Source organism: Pseudopodoces humilis, chromosome 3, assembly GCF_049639895.1.
Source record: "Pseudopodoces humilis isolate 2021_Gansu_Grassland_sample_001 chromosome 3, ASM4963989v1, whole genome shotgun sequence".
Lineage (NCBI taxonomy): Eukaryota > Metazoa > Chordata > Aves > Passeriformes > Paridae > Pseudopodoces > Pseudopodoces humilis.
Window position 1 is genome coordinate 19,416,388 of NC_142202.1, and position 23,123 is coordinate 19,439,510.

The 23,123-nt window shown below is 35.0% G+C and overlaps 1 protein-coding gene across 1 annotated transcript in view; it reads left to right on the top strand.

Annotated features, from left to right (window-relative positions):
- Nucleotides 1-23,123, top strand: part of GPATCH2 (G-patch domain containing 2) — a 121,363-nt gene that overhangs the window by 89,583 nt on the left and 8,657 nt on the right. The window contains exons 8-9 of the mRNA XM_005523327.3: nt 2,253-2,323; nt 16,111-16,193. Coding sequence (XP_005523384.1) covers nt 2,253-2,323; nt 16,111-16,193 — 154 coding nt within the window. The remainder of the gene's footprint in view (nt 1-2,252; nt 2,324-16,110; nt 16,194-23,123) is intronic.

Here is a 23,123-nt window from a genome sequence, read left to right on the forward strand (position 1 = left end):
GAGATCCAAGCCTATAGATATGGTTGCATGAGTGTGAAGCCATATTTAATATTTGATTAGTAGCATGGCACTTAGTTCTTTAGCTTGTCTTCAGACATGGAGGATAAATGTCTTTATGGATGGAAGTATGGTCTAAGCAGAACTTACTGTCCAAGACTATAAAATGTGAAAATAAATCTAGTGTATACTTAACTTCAGCTATTCAGGAAAAGTAGCTGAATGTATCATCAATGCATTGAATTTTAACACAAATGTTCCATTTCTTTAAGTAGGAAGAAATCGCTATAACAGTTGATTTCCTTAGATCTGTGCCAGTTTTCTGGTACTTTTGCAAATGTAAATAGATTTGAAACTTAAAAAGGAAATAAAATCTAAAGAGTCTTTGGACTGTTCATTTTAGGATGATCCATTTTGAACACTTGTAGCTCCTGTAAGTCATATTTTAAATCTTTCCTGTTCCCTCCCCTTTCTTTTTAACTCCAGAGCAAGCAATACTGCTTACCCAAAAAAGCCAGAGTAGATAAAACAATGTAGTTTTAGCTGTAAATTGTGAGATTCCAGCATGTTACAATAAGCAGACTGATACTTAACCTCTAAGTAGACAGCTTTATATAATTCATATTTAATGGTCATTATTTTGAAATAAATTTCCTAGTGGAAGAAAAACCTAAAAAAGCATTAGATTACTATGAGTTTGAGTAATTTTTTTTAAATATATTTAAAATATTGATCGTCTCGTGTAACAGGGTTAATTGAAGTCATACTGTTTACTTCCTAAAAGATTCTAAGCCAAAAAATAAGGAAATTTCCACAATGAGGAGTACCTTAATGTAAATCATACATGCCAGCACTGTATTTCAGCCTAGAAGATGAGAAATGTCTGCTTAGCTGGTATAAAATTACTTAATCAGTTTTTCCCAGAAAATAGTAAATTTGAATTAATTTTGTATTTTACATGGAGTTTTTCATCTTTCCTAAGAGCTGTTTTCAGAGCTTATTGGAAGTTAACTGAATTTGTAACTTACAGATTACTAAGGAATTGTGAAGTAAAGTTAATGTCGCAAATTACAGATGTTACTGTGCTTAATGGGTTTGAGATTTTTTTTTAAATCAGAAGAAGAAAAGAAATGAATGTGATGGTGTAATGTAATTTTGACAACCAATGAAATTCTCACGAAATTTATTTATATGATAAATTATTTTACTGCATCTGTGAGCTAGGTAGTTGAAGTGACAAGAAACATTCCTTGTACAAGAGGGAAGCTGTAGAGAGTTAGGAAAAAATGGTTCAGTTTTTCAGATTGGTGGCATTTTTTCGAGTCTGTTCTCATTTACCACATTAAGGTGTGGTTGGCCAAGTCTTAAAGTTGATAATTTACTAATTTCCACGGGATTTTTAGGTGTCTTTGCTGTGAATATTAGGTCCATTTACCTCTAATTTGATTCTAAACAGTCTTTCATTCTATTTTTTCTTCAATATATGAGACATTTCCAGCAACATTTGTGGGGATTTTATACTGTCCAGTTTTAATTTCTGTAGTATAGCATTCTGATGGTTGTTTTTTACTTAGCACATCCTGACTCATCTGACAAATATAATGCTGGGAATGCACTTTTGAGTGTTGGAGATAATGTGAATGAAAAGTCTTACTTGTCTAAAAATAAAAATAAATGACAACTTGTTTCAGGAGCTGAGTCACCATTTCAGTTAAACAAATCCTTCGCTACTCCTACGTCCTCACTATTACAGGAAACTTTAATACTGTTTTTTTTGTTGATTCTGCAGCTTGCAAATTACTAAAGCTCCTGGGGCTTAGAAGAGTTTATAACTTTTTAATAACTGCTTAGACACAAGTGCTAACCTGAGTAGTTTTTTTGTAAATTAAGTGTCCTCCAACACTTCCAATTATACAACTTCAAAAATTCAAATTGAAATTCTGAAAATTATAAAATTTTACATATAAGTTAATTGTGAAATTGTGAATTGCATAACTTTCTATTATGCTTTGAAAATGCTTTAATTTTTACATTTTCAATTATTTAGGCATTTTAAATTTGTGGATATATATATATTTACATATTAACTACTATTGTAAAATTCTATTAATACTCATCTCAAAAGTCATGAGTGAAAGCTATCAACACATTACTCAAGAGAGGAAATAACTTCACTGTCTGGATAGAAATTCTAAAATGCAAATAAAAGCCATTGTTTGTGAGACTCTTCTGAACTTTTTTTTTTTTTTTAACAGCTTCAGCTCTTGCGAGACAACCGCTCAGAGAGGGGACACAAGAAGAACAGCTCTGTAAAAACAGCCAGCAGGTAAGTTAATATGGCATTTGCCTTTAGTACAGTTTATGAATTTGTTGATTCCTCAAATCTTTATATAAAATTTACGCTATTCTTTTGGAGTATTTTCAAAGGTGGTCTGGGTTTTTTTGTGACTTACTTTCAAGAATTTTTTTGCATGGCATAATCTTTGCCATATATATGAGTATTAGACCTTTTTTGGTGGCTATGCAACTGCACTTACCAACATTAATCACTTTAGAATATCAGAATTAAATCAATGCCAAAGTGAGGTTTGTGCTTCTGGCATGTAAATTAAGCACTGAAAACATATAAAATTACATTATGCATATCTGAAATCAAGAAGATAACTCAAATACTATTAAACTTAAATTGTTCTTATATTTTGACAATAAACATTTCATTGTGAAGACGTAATGAAAAAATAAATCTAGTTCTATTCTCCATCTTCTTTCCTTCCCCTCAAAAGACAAAAGATGCAAGACTGAACTTACTGATCTAGGAGTCTCTTTCTAGAGAGGTTTTTTATGTACAAGTTGCCTGCTGAATGTAGTCTACCAAACAGTTATTTTAATTCTAGCTTTTTTTTCAAATCAGAAACTACAGAAATGTTTCTCTTCTATGCACAACACCTTACACAATTTTTATGTTGTCCTGTAAAGATGGCAGTGTGCTACCAAATTGCTTTCTTCAAAAAGTTGTAATACATTTATATGAGTGTGTAATTCTGTTGTACCACTTGAGATAATTTTCTGTCAGTCAGTTGACTTTTGGTATATATGTGGTCACCCCAATCAAAGTTTTTAATATTCTTTGCTACTTACCTTGCTGATTATCTGGAAAAGGAGACCAATATTTTTTTAAAATGTGCATATTAAATAGGAATCTATTTCATTGTGTACTAGTGCTGGTTACATGCTCTCAAACATAGATTACAGAAGTGTCAGCCATTCATCTATAGAAATTTTGATTATCTTAACCTATCAAGCCTTTTATATTAAAATTCTTAAAATTTCTGCACAGATTTTCTGGCAAGTTTACTTATTAAATGATAATTTTCACTCTGAATTTTAGAATGAATTCACTTTAGATAGAATTTTCACCATAAATGCACTCTTACTAGCAGACTGCTCACACAAAACTGAGAGTTTAAAGTGAGTATAAAGTGAGCAGTTAGAATATATTCAGAGTCATTTTAGCATCTTTTTTTGCTGTAGCAAAGTAAAGCAGAGTTTGAGGAACTCAGAATCATAAGTTATATTTGTTATCCCGACCAATGAAGCTCTTTGGAACTCATATTTACTAGTACAGGCAGTTAGAATCAAGATTTATAAAATGGCATTGAAAACCTGAAGTAATCTTCAACTGCTTTTCTTATCCAGTCAACAGTACCTTGATAGACTGTTATCCCAATAAACACGTGGCAGATTTGTGTAGAAGTAATAGGTGGCAAAACCAAGACTGAAGCTTAGCATTTTCCAAAAATTATCTGTATTGTTCAAGTAGTGCTTACATAAACTAATATTGCAATGCATTACAATGTACATAAAAGCCACAGTCTAGATTCATCCAAATGAGCCGGGTTATTTTAAAATTGTTTGTGCTCTTTCAGAAAATCACTATTCTCTCTGTCTACCATAGAAACTTGAAGTGACTTAAAAGAAAAATTTCAAACGACAACAAAAGTCATATTTTTAATAGGCTGTCTTAGAATCTGAAAGCATGCAGTCTTGTTTACAAGATATATAATAAAAATATTGGGACACTACAAGTTAATACAGATGAGTTGTCCCCTTAAAAAGATGCATACAAAAAGTAGTGGCTGCGACCTTTTATTTCCTTATTCTTTGTTGCTAAATGCAGTGAGAGTACAGCAATAGTGGACAGCTTTTGGACATTCTATAAAATTATTGTAGTTATCCAGAATATAGTCTAATCTGGGTTTTTTTTGGTTGGTTGGTTGTTTTGGTTTTTTTTGCAAGACTGAATTTCTCTGGATCTTTTTTGTATAGTTTTCAAGTATCTGTATTTCTTCTTTGTTTGCCATTCTGAAGAGCTTGTTTCTGTTATTCGTATGTTTGTTGAGATGTGTAATTTTCCTATGCTTGCCTTGACTTTTCTTACCCCTTTTGGATGACTGAACACAATTCTTTTCTCAGCATGTAGACAATATGTAAATACCCTTATTACATTAGATCAGTGACTTGTGGAGTAATTTACTTTGTAAATACATCAGAAAGGTGTGGAGCTCTAAGCATAGCAGTGGTCTGCAGCTGTCTCGTTGTGGTGGAATCATACTGTCTGGGATGAGCTTTATTGTACTGGGTTTAATGTCTTAGGTTTCTTCTGTCAAAATTAATGATAATTATCTAATACAGTACAAACTAACATGAACTTTGGCTAGTGGCAAGATAATCAGATTGTAGACAGCTGTTGATATGGCTACTGATGGACCAGATGTTAAGGAGGGGGACAGTCCTGCACCACAAAACTTAGAATCAGGATGGATTATATTACATTGTTATATTACAGTTAATTATATCTGTCTGTTAATGCTACCTATACAGGTAAGATTTAATCTGCAGATACAAAGTTTTTCCATTCATTATTTAAATTATTAACAGTACTGAAAAATACTTTTTTAAAAAGCTGTGTTTCCTTTTGTAAAGCCTTGAAAAAGTTCTCTGTTTACATTATCTCTCTGCATTAGGATGGGAAGTGTCTCCTCCACAAAATCAGCTACACTGCTTAAAGGTGGTAGATAATTCTTCCAGCTGCTTGTTTTCACCCCCTATTCTTTTGTCAGTAGAGAAGGTTTTTTTTTTTCTGAATTTTTTAATACACTTTGGGCAAAAACAGCCTGGTTAGCTCTACTCACCTATTTAAATTAAATTGGCTGGTTTTGAACAAACCATATTAAGGCATGCTTTCTTCCTCCAGCAGAGCTGTGGAGATGATAATCTCCAGCAGATGTGTGATAACAAATAGCTTGGGATAGTAATGTCTTCATCTGGCACAGTTGTTAGCAGACCAAATGTCTGTCTGTAGCCCGAGGCTCTGGGCAAACAATTGCACATGATTGAGTTACGGGGAGTTAACAAGTTGCTGCTTGGCAGCTGAACTGCCAGAGCTGATCATGGGCTCTTTGCCTGCTTCCCTCATAAGGTAAAATACATTTTCTTAGGTCACTTCCTTAAAATTTTACCGAAAAAAAAAAAATTACCTAAAGGAGATTCCCCATGGCTAAGAGATTCCTTTGATCAGCAGTGGGGACAGTGTTGAAGGATATTTTGCTGAACTGCTGTAATGTGATTTTGAACGTGTGATTGCATTGTTAACTTTGGGGGGGGCGGGGAGCCTCCATCACACAACTATCTCCCTGTCTTTAAATACATAATGTACTTATCCTCACACTACCCTTATGAAGAGGGGAAGTACCTTTGTCCTCATTTGACAGAACAACCAGAATATTTAACCAACTTAATATTTTGCCTTTGGTCATACATGCCATAACTAGGTAATTTATGCTGTAGTCTGGAAGCAAGAGAATTGCAGGTTAGGAAAACCATGGACGCTGAATAAGTTACTCTCTTGTAATTATTTCCTTTACAGAGAGGTCTTGTGTCATATTTCTTTTGTAGTGTGCTCCTGTTAAGTACCATGAGTTATTTCATCTACATATTTATTTTTTTCTTACTGTACTGTAACTAAAATTTGATACATGCCTGAATTGAGAAACTGGAAGGAAAATACCACCCAAATTTTTACCACTTAGTAATTTTTTGGGGTTGAATCTTGATAATTCTGTATTGGCTTTACACATGCCAATGTTCCCCCATAGGCCTCTAAAGGGGGAAGGGGGAAAAAAAAAATCTACTTTTAGTTCCTATGCAGTTGAGTCCTGGCTTGAAAGAAGGCTAAGTTATTCTTATGAAAGTGGTTTCAAGGTGGAGTAGAATTTTACATGTCAGGTTTCAGCTACCTAACTGAGGCGGTGTTAAGAATTTAATCAATGTGTACCAGTCCTCAGAGATCACCTGAACTGGCCAGAAGTCTTTGAAGTCTTCTCCTGCCATGGTGAACAACACAGACTGAAATTCCCTGTGTTTTTTGCAACCCTCGCTTTCCCTCCTTTCCCTAATTGTTCTCAGTCCAGTTTAAATTTGTGCCTTGCGCTGATACACAAGGATGACTCTTGCATGCTTTCACTTCTTTTAACTGTGTCCTCTGTTAATTAGTATTTATAGAAAGCTTGTAAGAGAAAAAATTACACCAAACCTGAGGAGAGCTTTTTAAAAGTGCGTCATTGTTTTGGCTAAAATTGCAACTTTCTTTCTGTCACGGTTTTAATGGATAAACCTTATTTGTGCATTTGTACAGCACTTGTTCATCTCCATCTGATGATACGGAACATGGTACTTTTTTACACAGATGTGACAAATAACATTGCAGCTGCTCTTTATTTGATCATCTAAAGAGACAAAGATGTGCAAGGATTCTGTCTGCTCCCTCTTTCCCATCGTGTCATCTGTTGTTTGGGAAAGACTCCTAATTTGCAACAGATACAAAACTATTTGTCGAGGTGCAGGTTTGCCAAAAATAAATGAAACCATTAATTACTACATTTTTTGAGCAGCTGTTAATGGATTGGGATAAGAAAACTGTATATTAGACCACTGGTTAATTACAAGAACTGTAATTGTTTAATGTGGCTTTTGTGGAATGAAATTACAATACCAGAGGAGGTAAATTCAGCCAGTTTTTGGAAATTATACACAAACACATGCACATACTTACACTTCAGAAAAGCAAAGGAATGCATAGCTGTTTTATTAGGTGATCTGCTTCTGCCATCACATGAACACACATTCTCAACAAAAATACTTTAAAATAAAGTAATATTTAAACACACCTTTTAATTCAAGTGTAAAATTATTAAAGGTAGTAAGTTAATGTCTTGTAACCCCAGAGCTCATAATGCAGGAGATTCAGATACAACATTAAAATCCAAATGTGTTTACTTCATTAGAAATTAACAACTAAGCAGTTTTATCTCCTCTTTGGAGTGCCATGAAGCAGTAACTGTGCTGTTATGATTGCTGCTTAATAATATTTGCAGTTCCAGATTAAATTATGTGAATGTTTGAGGACACATTGCTTCCCTCCCTTGCTGTCACCCTCAGGGACAATATTATTCCATCAGTTTGGTATTTTTCTTCTCTGGAAAGGATAAAAGATGGTGCCGTTTTGGGAGAGGGCAATTACTGATTGAGTTTTCTCTACCATGGTGTCTTATTTTTAAGGTGCTGAGAAGATTTTCACTTGGGAGAGGAGGACAGGGTGATGACAGTTGAATTGTTGTTCCAACATGTAGCCAGTGTGTGATGCTTTAATTTTATGGAAATCTTCAAGCCTCAGTAGTGGTTCATGGCTAGATTTAAAGTACCTATTGAATAAATGCTGATTAGTCACCTAATGCCTTGAAAGTATTACCTTTTAACTTGCATAATGAGATATTTTGTAAAAATAGCAGAAATTTTAAACTGTGCTCTGTTTTGCAAATACATTTTTCCATGTAATCTGTGCAGATTTTTTTTCCAGCTTTAATGTAAAACTACAAGCTGAATTTTGTTGTTTTTGACTAGGATCTAATATACTTTATAAGGTACATAAACAAGCTATTACATGGTAATGAAAATTTGTCATTTTAAATTGAATTCCAGATAGGAGAGTACGTTAACTAACAGGCAGTTATGTTTTCCTGATTTTAAAAACATATAAAGTAAAAAGAAAAATCAGATAACCTCTAGAAATTATGTACCTCTGGATCCTCCTGATGTACTATCTGGAATGAATTTTTCACCTGAATGAACTGATAGCAAATTTCTCACTTTGAAGTAACCAAATTGTAGCGCATGTTGTGCTTGTTTCTCACCTTCAGCTGCATTAGATGCTGTATCTTGCTCTCTTTTTGCATAAGTTTGTGCTCCACAGCTCAAACTTTGTTTGTCTCATCTTACCTATTAAAGTGCTAATGGCAAAAGGATAATTTGTGCTTCAGAGGTCTGAAGACCCTTCCTGCTGTGTAAGGTCTGAGGAGGAGCTGTGCATGGGGGCTTGCACTGTCATTCCACAAACTCTTTAACTGGTTTAACTGTGGTTAAGCAGCTCTGCAATGAAGGAGGTTGTTTTGCACTCTGGTTTTCCACCAGTCAATTGTCCCATCATCTCCCCACCATGAGAAATTTGGTTTTATCTCTGTGTTTCTTCACAGAGACACATGAAAGCTGGATGTTACAAGGATGAAGATGAATAGCTGTGCATGAAGGAAGGGTGGGTTTCCCTCTTTCTGGCTTTATTGCACATTAAATTGTGCAATTTTTACATCAGGTTCCTGCTAATCTCAAAAGGATCTCTGAATATCATATGTGTAAATCAGTATCCCCTGGTGCACATTAACTAAAATTCTGAGGTATAAGCGCACTAACTTCTATTTAAGCTGTGATTTTGTGTAGTGAGATAAAGAGTTTAGAAGAAAATTTGGATAGTTTGCTTCAAGTTACATAAAACTTTAATCTTTTTTCTTTCATTTTTGAGCTACTGTATTACACATGTGGATTTTTAGTGTTGCTTCTTATTCCTTCCCTATTTTAAAAGATTTTGAACACAACACTAATGCTTGCAGTAATTTAACCTAACTCTATATGACTATAATCCAGAACTTTAAAATGTGTTTTTTTTAAAATCTGTTCAAAAAAATACATTTGTTCTGTACTAAGCTTATTTAGTGAATATCATTCTTGGTAAACAAACATGTATCCAGAAATATCTGGAAGAAATAGTGTAGCTGAGTACATTATCAAGTCCTTCCATTAAAGTATCTGTTCAGATCCATGTTTACTGCTCAAGTCACAAAGATATTTTCTAAATCACTTCAGAGCTGGATTGAGGCCCATCTCTCTCAAATAGCAACAAGGTTGTTGCAAGATGAAGAAGCAACCAAAGAATATTTGTTTTAGAATTTGTAGAACAATATTTTCCTGTAACAGGATGACATTCTATTACTGACCTATTTTCAAACTACATTTCACCATTGCACAAATATGAGCTTTATTGTTATCATGTATTTCTTCACACAAAACAGTAATGGAACTTGCCATCAAAAATGTTTAGAAATATTCTAAATTAATATGAAATTTATATTCTAAGTTAGTATAAATATTAACTTCCTGTACTGAAAATGTGAAATCATGTCATTTGTTGAAGAAAGCTTAAAGTTTTTGCTACCTAATTCTTGACAGAAGTCTATTTTTTGGGTTTATTCCTTCAGTGTTCCTTGGTGACTTGTTTGTACACCAAGATATTGGTTTGGATTTGCCTTTGTGTAATTCATATACTTTTGATCAATTCCAACTCATGCCCAATTATATTACACTAAATTAACATAATTCAACAGATGTTGATATTTAAATGTTTTCTGGCATTCACATCTTGGACAGCTGTCTTAGAGCTTGGGGAAAAGGCAAACATTTAGAGTTAAATGCTGAACATATGCTTAAATTACTAATTAGAACCAAGAAAAAACAATGCATTATCCTTTTTGAGGGCAGTAGGCCTCTACTACTGAACTATTATTTTAGGGTGTCTTTTCACAAATAAAGTGAATAAGTGACTTGAGTATGGGTGCCAAATCATACATAGTGATGCTGGTTTTTATTTTCCATCATATACGCTAAAATTATGCCAGTGTGGAGTTGAATGTGTTGATTTGTAGTGTTCAGATAAATTTTGGACAATTACTGTGTCTGAATTACTAAAGTGCTGCTAAAGATGACAGCAAGGAGTGTGTTAGGATATAGTATTTATTAAGTGATGAGAGAATCTCATGGGCCGGGGAAAAATCGTATTCTAGTCATTATAGGATTGCACCAGGACCTTCAATAATACAGGTATGTCACCCTTATGCTTGAAGTTATGTTGTGAAGAGATTGGCATTGTATGGAAGGAGTTTGATAGAGTTACATGGGTTTATCACATCATTTTAAGATGTAATAAAAGGGAAATAAAGTGCATAGCTCTTCTGGTTAATGTAATGGTTTTCACACTTGCAGAAGTAGGTGTAGCCATCTGTCATACAGATGATGTAATTCTTTAGACAAGTTTGAAGAAAAGCTTTCCTGTTTGTAAAGGATGAGGAGGAATCAAACATGGAACTGATTTCACCTGAATGTTGTCTGAGAGGAGTGGCAAGAAAGCAAAAGTGCAAAAGAAGGCAGGTGAACAAGGAACCATCCCTCTCTAACTGTCCATGGGACACGTGCACTACTGCACATGCCACCCATCTTTGGGTGTTCAAGCAGACACCAGGGGCTGCATTCATGTTTTAACAAGCTATGTACCATGAAGGAAAGGGGATGTCTTTCCTTATAAATTTCCTTAACCATTATTTTTCATATATTTTTCCTCAGAAATAAACGTGCCTTGCATATTTCAGTGTGATATTATGAAATCATCATGCACCTGTTCTGTGGTTATATTGATACACATGCCAGAGGCAAAGATTAAGTATTCATTATACCTAGATAATACAGAATAGTCTTCCCAAATTTACAGCCCCAGTTGCTTAGTACGTGTATTTGGAGTGATACATTTTAATTTAATCCTTACTTCTGGAGATTCAATCAAATGGAAATGTCGAATTTTATGTTTGTCTTAATTTAATTAACTATTAGTGTTATGAGGTGTTTAGAAAGACATTTTTAATAGGGTTTTAATGGTGTTTACTTCTAAACGTAGCCTAAGCTGTTCCGTTGACTTGGATGCTCTTGAAGCCATTGTCTTCCACTTGTGGTAATTTAGGAATGATCAGTAAGAGTTAAAGTTCCTCCAGGCTCCCTTATTTAAGCAGCGTTAACGGATGTGTTCCACTGGCCACCAGATACAGCAGTGTCTGCATTTTAGCCATATAAAAACAAGAGGCTGTACTACAGGTCCATTCTGTGTAAGGAGAGTCATTTAAGTGATATTTTTGTGTAAAAGGTACTTAAATAATGGGAGGTTTGCTCAGAGTATTATTTGGTTTTTATAAAGTTGAGCTGTTCCACACATTCCTTTTTTTAATCATTTTTTAATTTATTATTATTTATTAATATTATTGTTTCCCTCAGCTCCACAATTGGGTTGTTTTCTCCATCCTTAGCTGCTGCTGTGAACATTGCTTCACAGCTCTTCTCCCTGCTCTATTTCAGTTTGTAGGAAATTGTCCAGTAATTTCAAGCTTAAAGTAAGTCATCCCTACTGCATTCTCTCTATAATCATATCCATATGAATATCTATTTTTTACCCATGTTTTAAGAGTGAGAACTGACAGTTTCAGTTAGATTTCCGTTCAAAAAAATTCTCTCAAAAAAATTCTCCCTTCTAAAATACAAACTAGTTAACTTTTTCCTTTTTGTGATGTCTTGTGAAAGAAGTTTATTTAAAAACTTTCATCAAGCCTCTCCATTAGCTGAGGCATTCAGTGGTGATAAACTTGCAGAGTTCTACAGCCATCTGCAGGAATGCACTGATACTGTGGCAGAACAGGGTGTCACTGTTTACTGTGTGTTTCTTCCTCAGGTGAGAGATGTTAATAGCATTATAATGGATAGGCATGTATTGATCATTACCAATTCATATAATTATGGAATAGAAATCAGTCTTCTTGAAAACATTATTGCAACATAATAATATGCTGTATCAGAGTTTTCAAGTTAGTGTACACAAATTTGATAAATACTGTTAAACAAAATATGTTCCTCCATACCTGCCTTCATTAATAAATTTTGTTTTGTTTTTTTACACCGGGGATGATAGTGAGTACAGAAGCAGGTAATAAACCAGAGAACTAGAACACATGTTCAGGAGTATCTGCTGTCCTACAGGCATTTTATTGTGTTTTTCTTCTCGGTGACTGGTGAACTTTTAACTCTGATAGGGGCAAGGGTGAAAACTACCAGTGAAAGAGTGAAGAACCCGTTGGGTCCTCAGTTGCTCAGTAGGTTTATTGCATTTAAAGCAGTTTAGCTGTAGGTTCCCATGCAGAACAAGATGTTTATTTGGAGAATGTAACCACATGACCCATGGACTGCAGAGGTCAGGGTAGATAAAAATCTGACATGGCCTGTTACAAAAGTCTTGGAGAGGTGAATGTGTGTGACTGCTGAAAAGGCATTCGTCAAAAATATTTGCCTGTGGAGCTATGAAAATTATGGAAAAACATTGTGTTGTATAGGCAGGTATATAAATGTTTGGGGAGCTTAAAGAGACAATTCTAGACATGTTACCATGGTAAGGGCAATTACCTTAATTACCTTGAGAAAAAGAAATTATAAAGAGACTGCCGCTATTTAAGGAGGAAATAGCAAAGTTTCCATCAGAGGGAATGTTTCACAAAAATGCATAGATGCTTGTGAATTGCTTAATCGTTTGCATGTCATTGCTTCTATAAAAGTGTTTGTTGTATCAAATCTGTGGGGTTTATGGGATTTAATAACTAAACTTTGTGGGTTTTATTTATTATTTCAGTAGCTTTTTTCTGTTATTTTTATCACTGCCCTCCCAGTCTGTCTTCATTTTTGAGACTCTTATTTACCACGTAGAAAGGAGAATCTAAACACTGTGTGCAAAATGAAGAATGAATAAAAATTGACAGCAGCTTTTCCAGCGTTTTGTCTAATACATTGAGGCATGACACAACAACAACAACAACAAAAATTCTTGGCGTGCTAGTGTAAGTTCACACCAGCCTGGCTTTTGCAGCCCTCTTATTTCCCTCTGCCACAACTTTGCCGCTGCTATGACACTTGCAGGCCTGCTCGGCCGTGGTGCAGCTGATGCCCTGTCCATGCTCATATTTTTCTTATTGACAGTGAGTGTTCTTGCCAAACGCCAGGGACCATAGTCACATCTGTTTGTCTCCTAAGCTTGTCTGAGGCTGCTTGGGAACACTTTTTATCCAGAGGGCAGCTTTAACTAGGCCTAATACTCTGAAAAGCCTCTATTTGTAAATGCATACAATGAGGCGACAAGTTCCTGTTGTCTTTCCTTAAAAATTATTCCATTTGACATTGCTTGCTTTAGTCCCTGTCACCAGCACGTCAAAAGCCAGGTTTTCAGGCAAGGTGGTCTTAACAAGTTTTATTTTTTCCCTAATAAAATGCCTAGCTTCCCTCCAGAGCACTATTTATAAATGATAGCTAGAAGCAAACTAGGGGTAAGTAGAGAGAAGGCAGGCAAATAGCTTTCTTTCTTTCTGTAATCCACGCTCTTCTGATTTAATGCTAAGAAACATAATGCTGAACCTAGCCTGATTGAGGGTCAGAGTTCTCCCTACTTTGTAATACCCCCATTAGAGACATTTCAAAATGTACTCTGCAGCTTCACAACTCTGCTTCTCTTTGTCTAACCTGCCAGTTCCAGAGCATTAATAGTTCTTGTCTGATGCTCTCTAAATAAATAAATAAATAAGAGCTTTTTGTTTTGCTGTGATTTGCACTGGCAGAGCATATCAAATGTTAAGCCCTGGTGAAGACAAATGCAGCTTTACAATCGCAAGTTGGCTGAACATTCGATGGTAGTGGCCATCAAACTGGGTTTGACAAAGCTTAATTGGTGCTCCAGCATATTGTTATTTATTTGCGGTGTAGGGAATTTTTGACGACAACAAAGAAATACCCACTCTCACCTTGGCTGGTGAAGGGGTTGTTGTGATCGGCAAAGGCAAATGATTCATTTCTGCTGAAGGAACAAGGCTGCCTTTCAGACATTCATTGATTTTAAATTAAAAAGTAACTGCTGTGTTCTACATGAAGGGTGACAACAATAACAAAGTAGTCCTTACTTAGTGTTATTTGTTGCAACTCCATTCCCCGTGCCTGGAGGAAAAGTGGGGAGACCCCAGTACCATAATCTTACAGATCAATAATCTAGATATCTCAATGTAGTGTAACAGATAATCAATTCTGGTAAAATAACTCAAATGCTGCTCACTGTTACTGCTGTGGCTCAGGTCTTCAAGTTCAATTGCCTGACTTTATTAATTTTTATCTTTCATCCTACTTGTATTCCTGGAGACTTTCTCCTTTTTTCATTCAGAAAACAAGAGTTTAACACTGTAGAACGTATAGTTTATCACATGATTTATTCTGCATGTTTGATACTAATGTTAAATACTGATCTATTGGTGATCAGACATCTCAAATATCTTTTCTCTAATTACAGTTTCCCCATATTGTATCTAAATATTCATTTTCTTTATTATACAATCAGTTATGAAAGGGTTACACTTCTTTATTTCTTTCTAAATTCAGAACTGAAAATTATCATCCTGGTAGTTTACTAGTTCAACTGTGTTGAGTTTCTGGATATTAAAATAGGATAAAATTTCATGTTGGAATTGCAAGGAGAGTGTGTGTTAAAACAGAGGTAAAAAAGTGTTTAAATAAAGGTTCACTGGGTGAAGCTAGAGTGCACTTCTCAGTGAAACATAAGTTTCTTGGAATATTTTATTATTTAAACACAGCACTGTGGTACTTGTTAATTTACTGTATCTTTTTGGAAGAAAAATGAAGAGGATTTTACATTGTCATCTTATTCATCAAGGCATTGTTGTCATTCTTTTACATTATTGAGCAGATCTGAGGTCTCTCAACAGTATATGACCATTTGTTATTCATTTAGAAGCAGCCCAGCTTTAAAAAGTTTATAAATGCCGTAAAGGGTAAGTCATATATCCACACTGAAACCAGATCCCATGAGTGACAGTGTTACTATGCTGCAGTGGATTGTCAGATGCAATTTTCAGCTTGTAACTTTATCAAAATTCACTACACTTATGTGGAAGAAACACATTTCTCAGTAACATTTATAGATATATATTAAAATTGTGCAGTTCAGAATTTACTGCATTTTCCCCCACTTCTGTTCTGGTTCTTTAAAAAAAAAAAAAAAGTCAGCTACAGATATTCAATTCTGCGGGCATTATGTATTACTTTAAGAAAAATAATGACTGTAATTGTCCTTTGAGATACTTTTCCAAAAGTCAATAACTGAAAATTCTGAATTTACCATTTTCTGCCATACTGACTTCTGTTAGCTGGGTTTAATGCAATAGCATTTGCTTGTTTGCCATCCTCTGCATCTCCATCAATTTTCCAGTCTCCAAGTGGAACCTCAGTTGTTCAAGCAGCCTACCAGATACTGTGCTTCTGTGGTCTTCTCACAATTTGCCAGTGAATTAGAAGAGGATAAATTTTTATGCTACAAGTTTTTTTCATGCACCCTTGAAGAGTTTACTGTTTCATGTTTTCTCATTCATTCTTCATCTTACCTTAAAAAAAAATTATAATATTTTCCATGTAATAAATGCTGCTCTGACAGTCAAGCATTACCAGCCAATTGATAACCTACAAACAGCATTGTGATCTCTTTAGATAATTAATCTTAGCTATTTTCCTGTCAGGAGCAACAGTGTTTTTGTTTTATGTTGAGCTAGAAAGATTGCCAGTTTTGAAAATTAAAAAGCATTCCCTTTATATTTATATTTATTCATCCCAGTAACAATTTATGATGCTGCATTTAGATACTGAGAGCTTGTCAACAAACATGATTATGTTTCGATATAAACAAGATTGGTGGCTTGACTGTGCAGCTTCATCTTGGTTGAGAATGTTTTGATATAGGTTCAGATTATACAAGCTGTGTATTTATGTGGCAGTTTTCTTCCTTTGTTAATAGTTTTCTCCTATAATTACTTGCAGGCAAACCAGTGTACATTTAGGATCATTGTGCATGGGAGACATCAAGCGAAGAAGGAAAGCTGCTCCCCTGCCAGGACCCACAGGTAACCAATTTTCCTGGGACAGAGCACAAACCACAAGATGTTAAATCTCTAAATACAAAGCAGTAGGTCAGTGACATGGGGAAAAGCTTGATAAATTCAGTAACTTCCCATATAACTTCAGATATATTCTAGCTGTATTTATTAATAAAGATTAAGAAATAAGTAGGCTCCCTCCATTCTCCCACAATCATTGCCAATTTCCAGTCCTTTGTAGCGCAGCACTTCTGTAAAGACAGTAAATCTTTTTTCATATACTGAGACAGCAAAGATTACTGCTTATGTCTCTTCAAACATTACAAGGAAAGAGACCTGAGGCGTCTTGTTTTCTGCATATGAATGCTCTAAAAACCCTGCACAATAAAGTTAGGATGTGAATTCTTGGGTAAACAATTGAAAATGTGGTGATAAAGCTGTGAAGCACAGCTTCAAATTTAGTGCTGTAGATTAAACAGGAAGCACTTGGAAACACATTTCTGAAAGATTTTTACAGATGTGAGGTCACAACCATTGGATGCATTTTGCTGATGTCACATCTGTGAAATGACTTTTTCAATACTTAGCAGTGATTTATAGGACTCTAATCAGTTTGTTGTATTAATTATATATGTGCATACTGGAAGGATTAGGTTGTATGTGTGCCTATGTGAGCTTTTATATATATTACTAATACAGAAATCTGGATTTCATGTCCTAGTCATACATAAATTACTGAAGCAACATTTGCAGCACGTAGAATTTTCAAATATAATTCAAGTAGATGTCTTTAGAGAAGCCTAACTTGTATTCTAACTGAATTCCCCCTCCTGAAACTTCTTTGTTTCAAACCTCAGTGGCAGAAACAGACCAGGAATAATATTGAAAATGTTATAAAAGCACCTTAGTGGCAGCAATATGAAAAAAAAGAGAATCTATGGGTCAGCTTCTAAGACTCTGAACATATGTGAACCAAGAAAGAAAAATACTTAATGGCTGAAGAGAGAATAATGTAATTATTTCTACAAGGTGATTTTCACTTCACAACTTTCAAGTACTAGAGGATGTCATTTTGTACTGAGAGGTTATCAAGTATCATGGAATTAATTTTATTATTCACTTTACCTTGGACTTTCAGCATTCAGAATTTTATTTTACAAGCTGTCTCCTCTGCATAGCTTCGCAAAGCCAATATTTTGATGCTAAGGCAAATATGTGGTCATTCAATATTATGTGTCTATGTGTGCATGAACTCACAGTTTTGGCAATTGTTTTGCCCCAAAGTTTGCCTTTATATGAAGAGCAACAGAGAATAACAGTGGATTAAGGTATCACATGAAGTACCTTTTAACTGATGTGCCTTCTTTTCTTTTCAAGTTCAAGGTAATTTTTTCAATTTTGTTGTGATCAGGAGGATTGAGAATTTTTTTTTATAGTCTTAGGAAAGTTTTTCTACACTTCATCCCTGTGAGTTTTTGAGCTAATAGAACCTTTGGTAAACATTGAATAAGCTTGTATCTATGTGTAGGTAATGTATAGCATTCTAGAGATTATTGCCATTTTCTCAGAGGCTAGCCTTCCTACAGCTGAATTGTTGTTTATCCATCACAGGCCTTGTTTTTTGTCAGTGTTCCATAGGATTTTATGAAAGAAGTGGGGTTTTCTTTTAGAATTAATATACATCTGGAAATTTGGATTAAAATAAGAGATTGCTTATTTGATTCTTCTTTTTTTGGTAGTTTTAGTTAGCTAAGATATGGGAATAGAAGGGTTTGATTTTATGTAGAAGAATTTGTGAACTTCTTTCTTGAAAGAAAAAAAGGACAGAAGTTGTTAACATTAACAGAAGCTGGAAACGAAAAAAACATTATCCTAACAATTATTCATATTTAATATCATTGCAAAACCTGAAAGGCTGTCTATAAATGGTTCATGTACTGCAAATGTTTTCTTTACATGGACTGCAAAGTTTGATCTGAATCAATGTGTTGGTAAGAGTATTTTCTAAATTCTCATCTGCATTTGGAAAAAAATATGCTGGTAAATTAACTCTTGTAAAAATCTGCACAGTGCTGAAAATGGTCATTTATGCGTTCCCTGGGTTTGAGTCTCACAAGGGTAGCACCTGCTACTTTCAGACACCTTACAAAGCCACAGACTTCTGTAGCAAACAGTGTGATTGGTCAAACATTTATTAATTGTGACAAGAACACCCAATTTATTTCAGTACTCCAGCTTATTTACTGCTCTTTCACCTTTGTATTTCTTATTGAAAAAGTAAAATGAATATTGATAGAGTTAGATATTGATTTCTAAATTTATAGCCTGTTCTCAGCCTGCAGTCAAAGTCACATACCAAAAGGTTTGTTTATATTAGTAACAAAGGATGTAGCTTTACTTGTACAGCATTGAGAAACTATTGAAGCACGAAAGTTTGAGCAGCACAGAGCATTTTATAGTTTCAAAAATGTCATTTGTAAAGGTGAAAAGATGTGTTGAATAGCAGTGAAGAAAATTTGAGATAATATAAGCATGGATGGTTAGGAACTGACAATATTGATACAGAAGTGTCATATTCCATCTTTTTTCCTAGGATAAATTTTCTATTTTGTGGATGTTTCATATATCCCATATGTGTATTGTGGAACCTAAATAGTTAATTAATCAACTAAAAACTGGTACTAGTAAAAATTGATTACTTCCCACAATTGAAGTATGAGGTGTTGTACATTTTAAATGCTCTTTTTGCATTACTTCTTCCACGAAACCAGTATTATTCCAGTGATTCTGTTCACATGTGAGAACAGGTCATTCTCAACGACCTTCTGCCCCCTGTGACTACCTGAGTGGTAGAGCTGTTTCATGTGACACCCTGACATATTTCACTGCTGCAATACAGTGCTCTCAAATTTGTATAAGGACCTTTTAGACAAACTAATCCATTGTCATGGAAATAACCCTACCAATACTGGGTCCAGTTTAATGAAAATAATAACAAAAATAGCAACCACAACAACAGCAACTAAAATTTGCTAGAGAAAGAACATTCTTTGCAAGGTAGTGTTATTCTTGAAACACATGTACTGGGAATATTTGCAGTAATTTCAGTCTTAGATTATCTAGTTTAAGTCTCATATCAAACCAATAGGTGCTATGGAATTTTAGATACCATACACTGAATATGCATTTATGACAGTTCCTTTCTAATTGACTTTTCTGTACAGGATTTTTTGATTTTTATCATTTCCTGTTAAACCCCTGAGATATTTTAGATTTTTTTTTTTTTTTAATAACAAACCTCTAAGTCTTAAGTGTTGGGGAAAAGATCAAATTCTGCTTCACATCTTGTATGTGTATGCCTTGTGAAAATTAATCTATTTCTATTTCTAAACAATCTTTTTACTTTGGTGTTGCATGGTGTGGTGTACAGTTTGGAGCAGTGTTAAAAACCTTAAAAAGTCAATTATATGAAGAGAAAGCTATTTTGTATTTAACATGTAGAAAATGTTTATATAAAATAGATAAATTACTATGTGTGTAATGGGCACTTTAATACTTACCTTTTGCAAAAACAAATTTCAGATGTCATATTCTTTATCTAGTTGGCATGTTGCATGCACATGCTACACTTCAGTCTGGTCCTGATTGAAATGACCAAGTTAAAAGTCTCATTTTAAAGAATGTGTTTTAATGAAAAATATGACAGTTTCTTAATTACAGCAGAAATACTGAGCACTGCTATAATGCCATCATGACTCACTTTAACAAGGTAATCAAAAGGGTACATGTTTTCATTCCTTTTTAAAAATTGCCAGTGGAACAGCTAAGCAAACTATTTTGCTGATGCTTAATATGTCAGTGATTAAAAATCAGACCTGAATATCTGCAGAACCAAAATGATGATTTGAAAAAGATTGTGATTACAGTGTGATAACAGAGGTGGCTGAGGCTAAGTTTGTGGTGAAGGTCAACTTAGTGTGATAGCTTCAGAGGAAAGGTAAACTTTTGGGTACTTGGATCAACGGACCATAAATTTCCAAAACTTTGGACAAACTACTATAAACCTATTTTCTTTTTAACTTGATTCACTGCTTTTCTGCCTACCAACTGTACAGCTCTGTAGGGAGAAATCCCTTGTCACAGGGCAATACAAAATTGTCATGTTGTGAATTCTTTCATTGCACTATTTCTTACCCTTTGTCTGCCAAAGTCCTTCCTGGCATACACTTCATGCCTGCTTGTGTGTCCAGCCCACAGACACTCATTTTTCTTTGGTTGGTATCTGCAGCAAGTTAAATTTTAGAGACTTTTTTTGTGTTTCTTTCGTTTCTTCTACCAAATTGTCTCACTAAACTAGAAGTTAAAAGATTGCAGAGTGCCATCCAATATTGAAACCTGCTGTCCCTTCACAGCAAAAGGCTTTCTGTGTTGAGCTTGAGAGGGCTAATTCGGGCAAAGCATCTTACATATAAGCACCAGAGTTCAGAAAGTTCACTAACAAACTTCAGAAGACCTACAATTCAACCAGGACAAGCTTATCTTGGAAAGTTGCTGATGGGTTTCTTGTGATCTAAAGAGAAGACTATATTCTACAGGCTGTACACACAGCCACTATAAAGTCAAGAAGAAACATTCAGATTGATAAGGATGACTGTACCTGTCTTTTCTAAATGCTGTTGTTTTCTGAAATGTGGAAGCTTCAAAAATAATTCCCTGAATTACTCTGGGAGTCTTTCCTAAGATAGCTGTTTCTGGTTATGGAAACCATTCAAATTGCTTCTCCTGGGAGCTGAACTTCATGATCCTTATGGGTCCCTTCCAACTTGAGATGTTCTGTGATTCTGTGTCTTTTTTGGTTTCATTTTCAAGAACCGTAAACCAGCTGACCAGAGAATATAACCAATGAGAGCACCCTTAGTATAGTGGAAATTCTGGGGTGGGGAAAAAAGGCTAAACCAGGCATTATTTTCAAGTTTCAAAGGTATGTTTCATTAAGCAGTTGTACACTTGAGGACTATCTTTGAGTGAAACAAAGATGTCAGTAGGGAGGTTTATCCTCAAGGGCAGTTATATGCTCTGCAAGTTCTGCACATTCTCTGCCAGATATCATAATAAAATGGAGCCACCTCCTTTTTATGTGCAGTTTGTTAGAACATCTCCTTCCTCAGATGGGCAAATGTGGCTTTCCTAGAACTCAACCAATAAAAAAAGTACCTGATGTTTTTGTCTGTCAGTTTTAGGTTGGTAATTACAAAGGATTTTTGTTAAAATATGGTTTGGCAGTTAAAATGTGTATTTTTTCCTCAGTCAAGATAATTTCTTATCCCAGCTCTCCACAACAACCTCTCAGTTGCTGGTGACTAGGTTTTCTTTCTTCTGGGAGAATAGGGAGCACCTCTGCAAAAAGTCCCTGGTAGAGACTGAAAAAAAACACTTTTCTTAAAGGTTTTTTCAGCATATGTTTCACTTTTTGAATAAGGAAGGAGGTCTGTGCCTAAACCTGATAGCTTTATGCAGAAGGTTTTGGCACTTCGGAGGAATAAAAATATCTGTTTACCATGTGAGAAAATAAAATTCATTGATCAGGTTTCTAGTGCAGGCAAGATTTCTGTCTTTCTGTAAAAGCCTTGCAATTGGTGCAAAAGATAAGAGAAATAAAACCTATTGTACATATTCTGGATTTCACAAAGAAAATTTTTGCTCTGGATTTCCACTGGGTTTCATTGTAAGGCTGCAAGTCTTTCTGTGAAAACAAGGGAATGCTTATCAGATGGGATTCATTTTGATGAATTCTGTGAGGTTTAAACAGAACTTTGGAATGTCCCCCAGTGAGAATGCTTCTTCCAAAGTGCCTTCCAGTGACAGTGTTTCTGTCATCAAAGACAAAGCATAAAACAAAGACGTTCTTCGGGCTGAAGTGAAAAGACAGTTCTGGGTATTCAAGAGATTCCCCTTGCAGAGGAATAAATGGCACTCTAAAAATACCAACTCTTCCAACCAATTTTATAGCAGCAAAAACTGAATGGGGAAGAAGTTTCACTCCACACCCAGTGTAATCCAATTAGGAATGAAAGGAGAAGAGGCCCTGGAAATCCAATTCCAAGTGATCTATGTTTCTGGATAACCAGTTGTACCTAAAATTCAGTGTCACAATCTTCATTGGTGCGTGAATTTATGTTTATATGTTCAGGAGAGCTGAAAAGAGATCTAAATCTAGAGTCTGTGCTTCCATATAAGGTGTGTTTACCCAGGCCATATTTAATAACCCTTGAGATGGGGTAGTAGGAATGAAACTATGGCAGGGCAGACATCAACAAAACTCTGCTGTGTTTATACGGGATAAACAGGGGCTTCCAGCACCTGCTGAAGTCATAGCTATGTCCTCTCTGCTATTCTTAGCTCTCTGTTAGCTAGAATAAAATTCAATGCAAGCAGACTCACCTGAATATAATAATTCTAAGATTATTCTTTAGACAGTCTTAGATAGTTCAGTGAGAGGGATGTGTAAAAGTCTGGTGAAATAATGCAGTCTCTAATATTAGCTAAATAATTTTCATACAATTCTCAAAGCTGAGTCGTTTTAGTTTTGGTTTGGTGTTTTGTGTTTTTTTAGTAGGTACACAGCCATATGTACTGAATTTTGAAAACCACTGTGGGTAGTGAGTTTTAAAATCACCATACAGCTGTTGGCTGTGCTTCTGAAGCTGTGTCTGTGCAATTACCCAAAACAATTTTAAGAACATAAACATCTAGGCACTCTGATTCCCATTTTGCTAGTTAGAGAAAGCTGGCATAAAAAGATAGACTACAGCAATGTATTATTCTGATTACTTTCCTTATGTATCAGGATCAGTCCCTACTGGTCTGAGCTCATTTGTCTGGTGAGGAGTCAGAAAAGAAAAAGAATAGATGAAATATTAAATGCTTTCAGAAAATGAGGGGGGAAGTACACCAGCT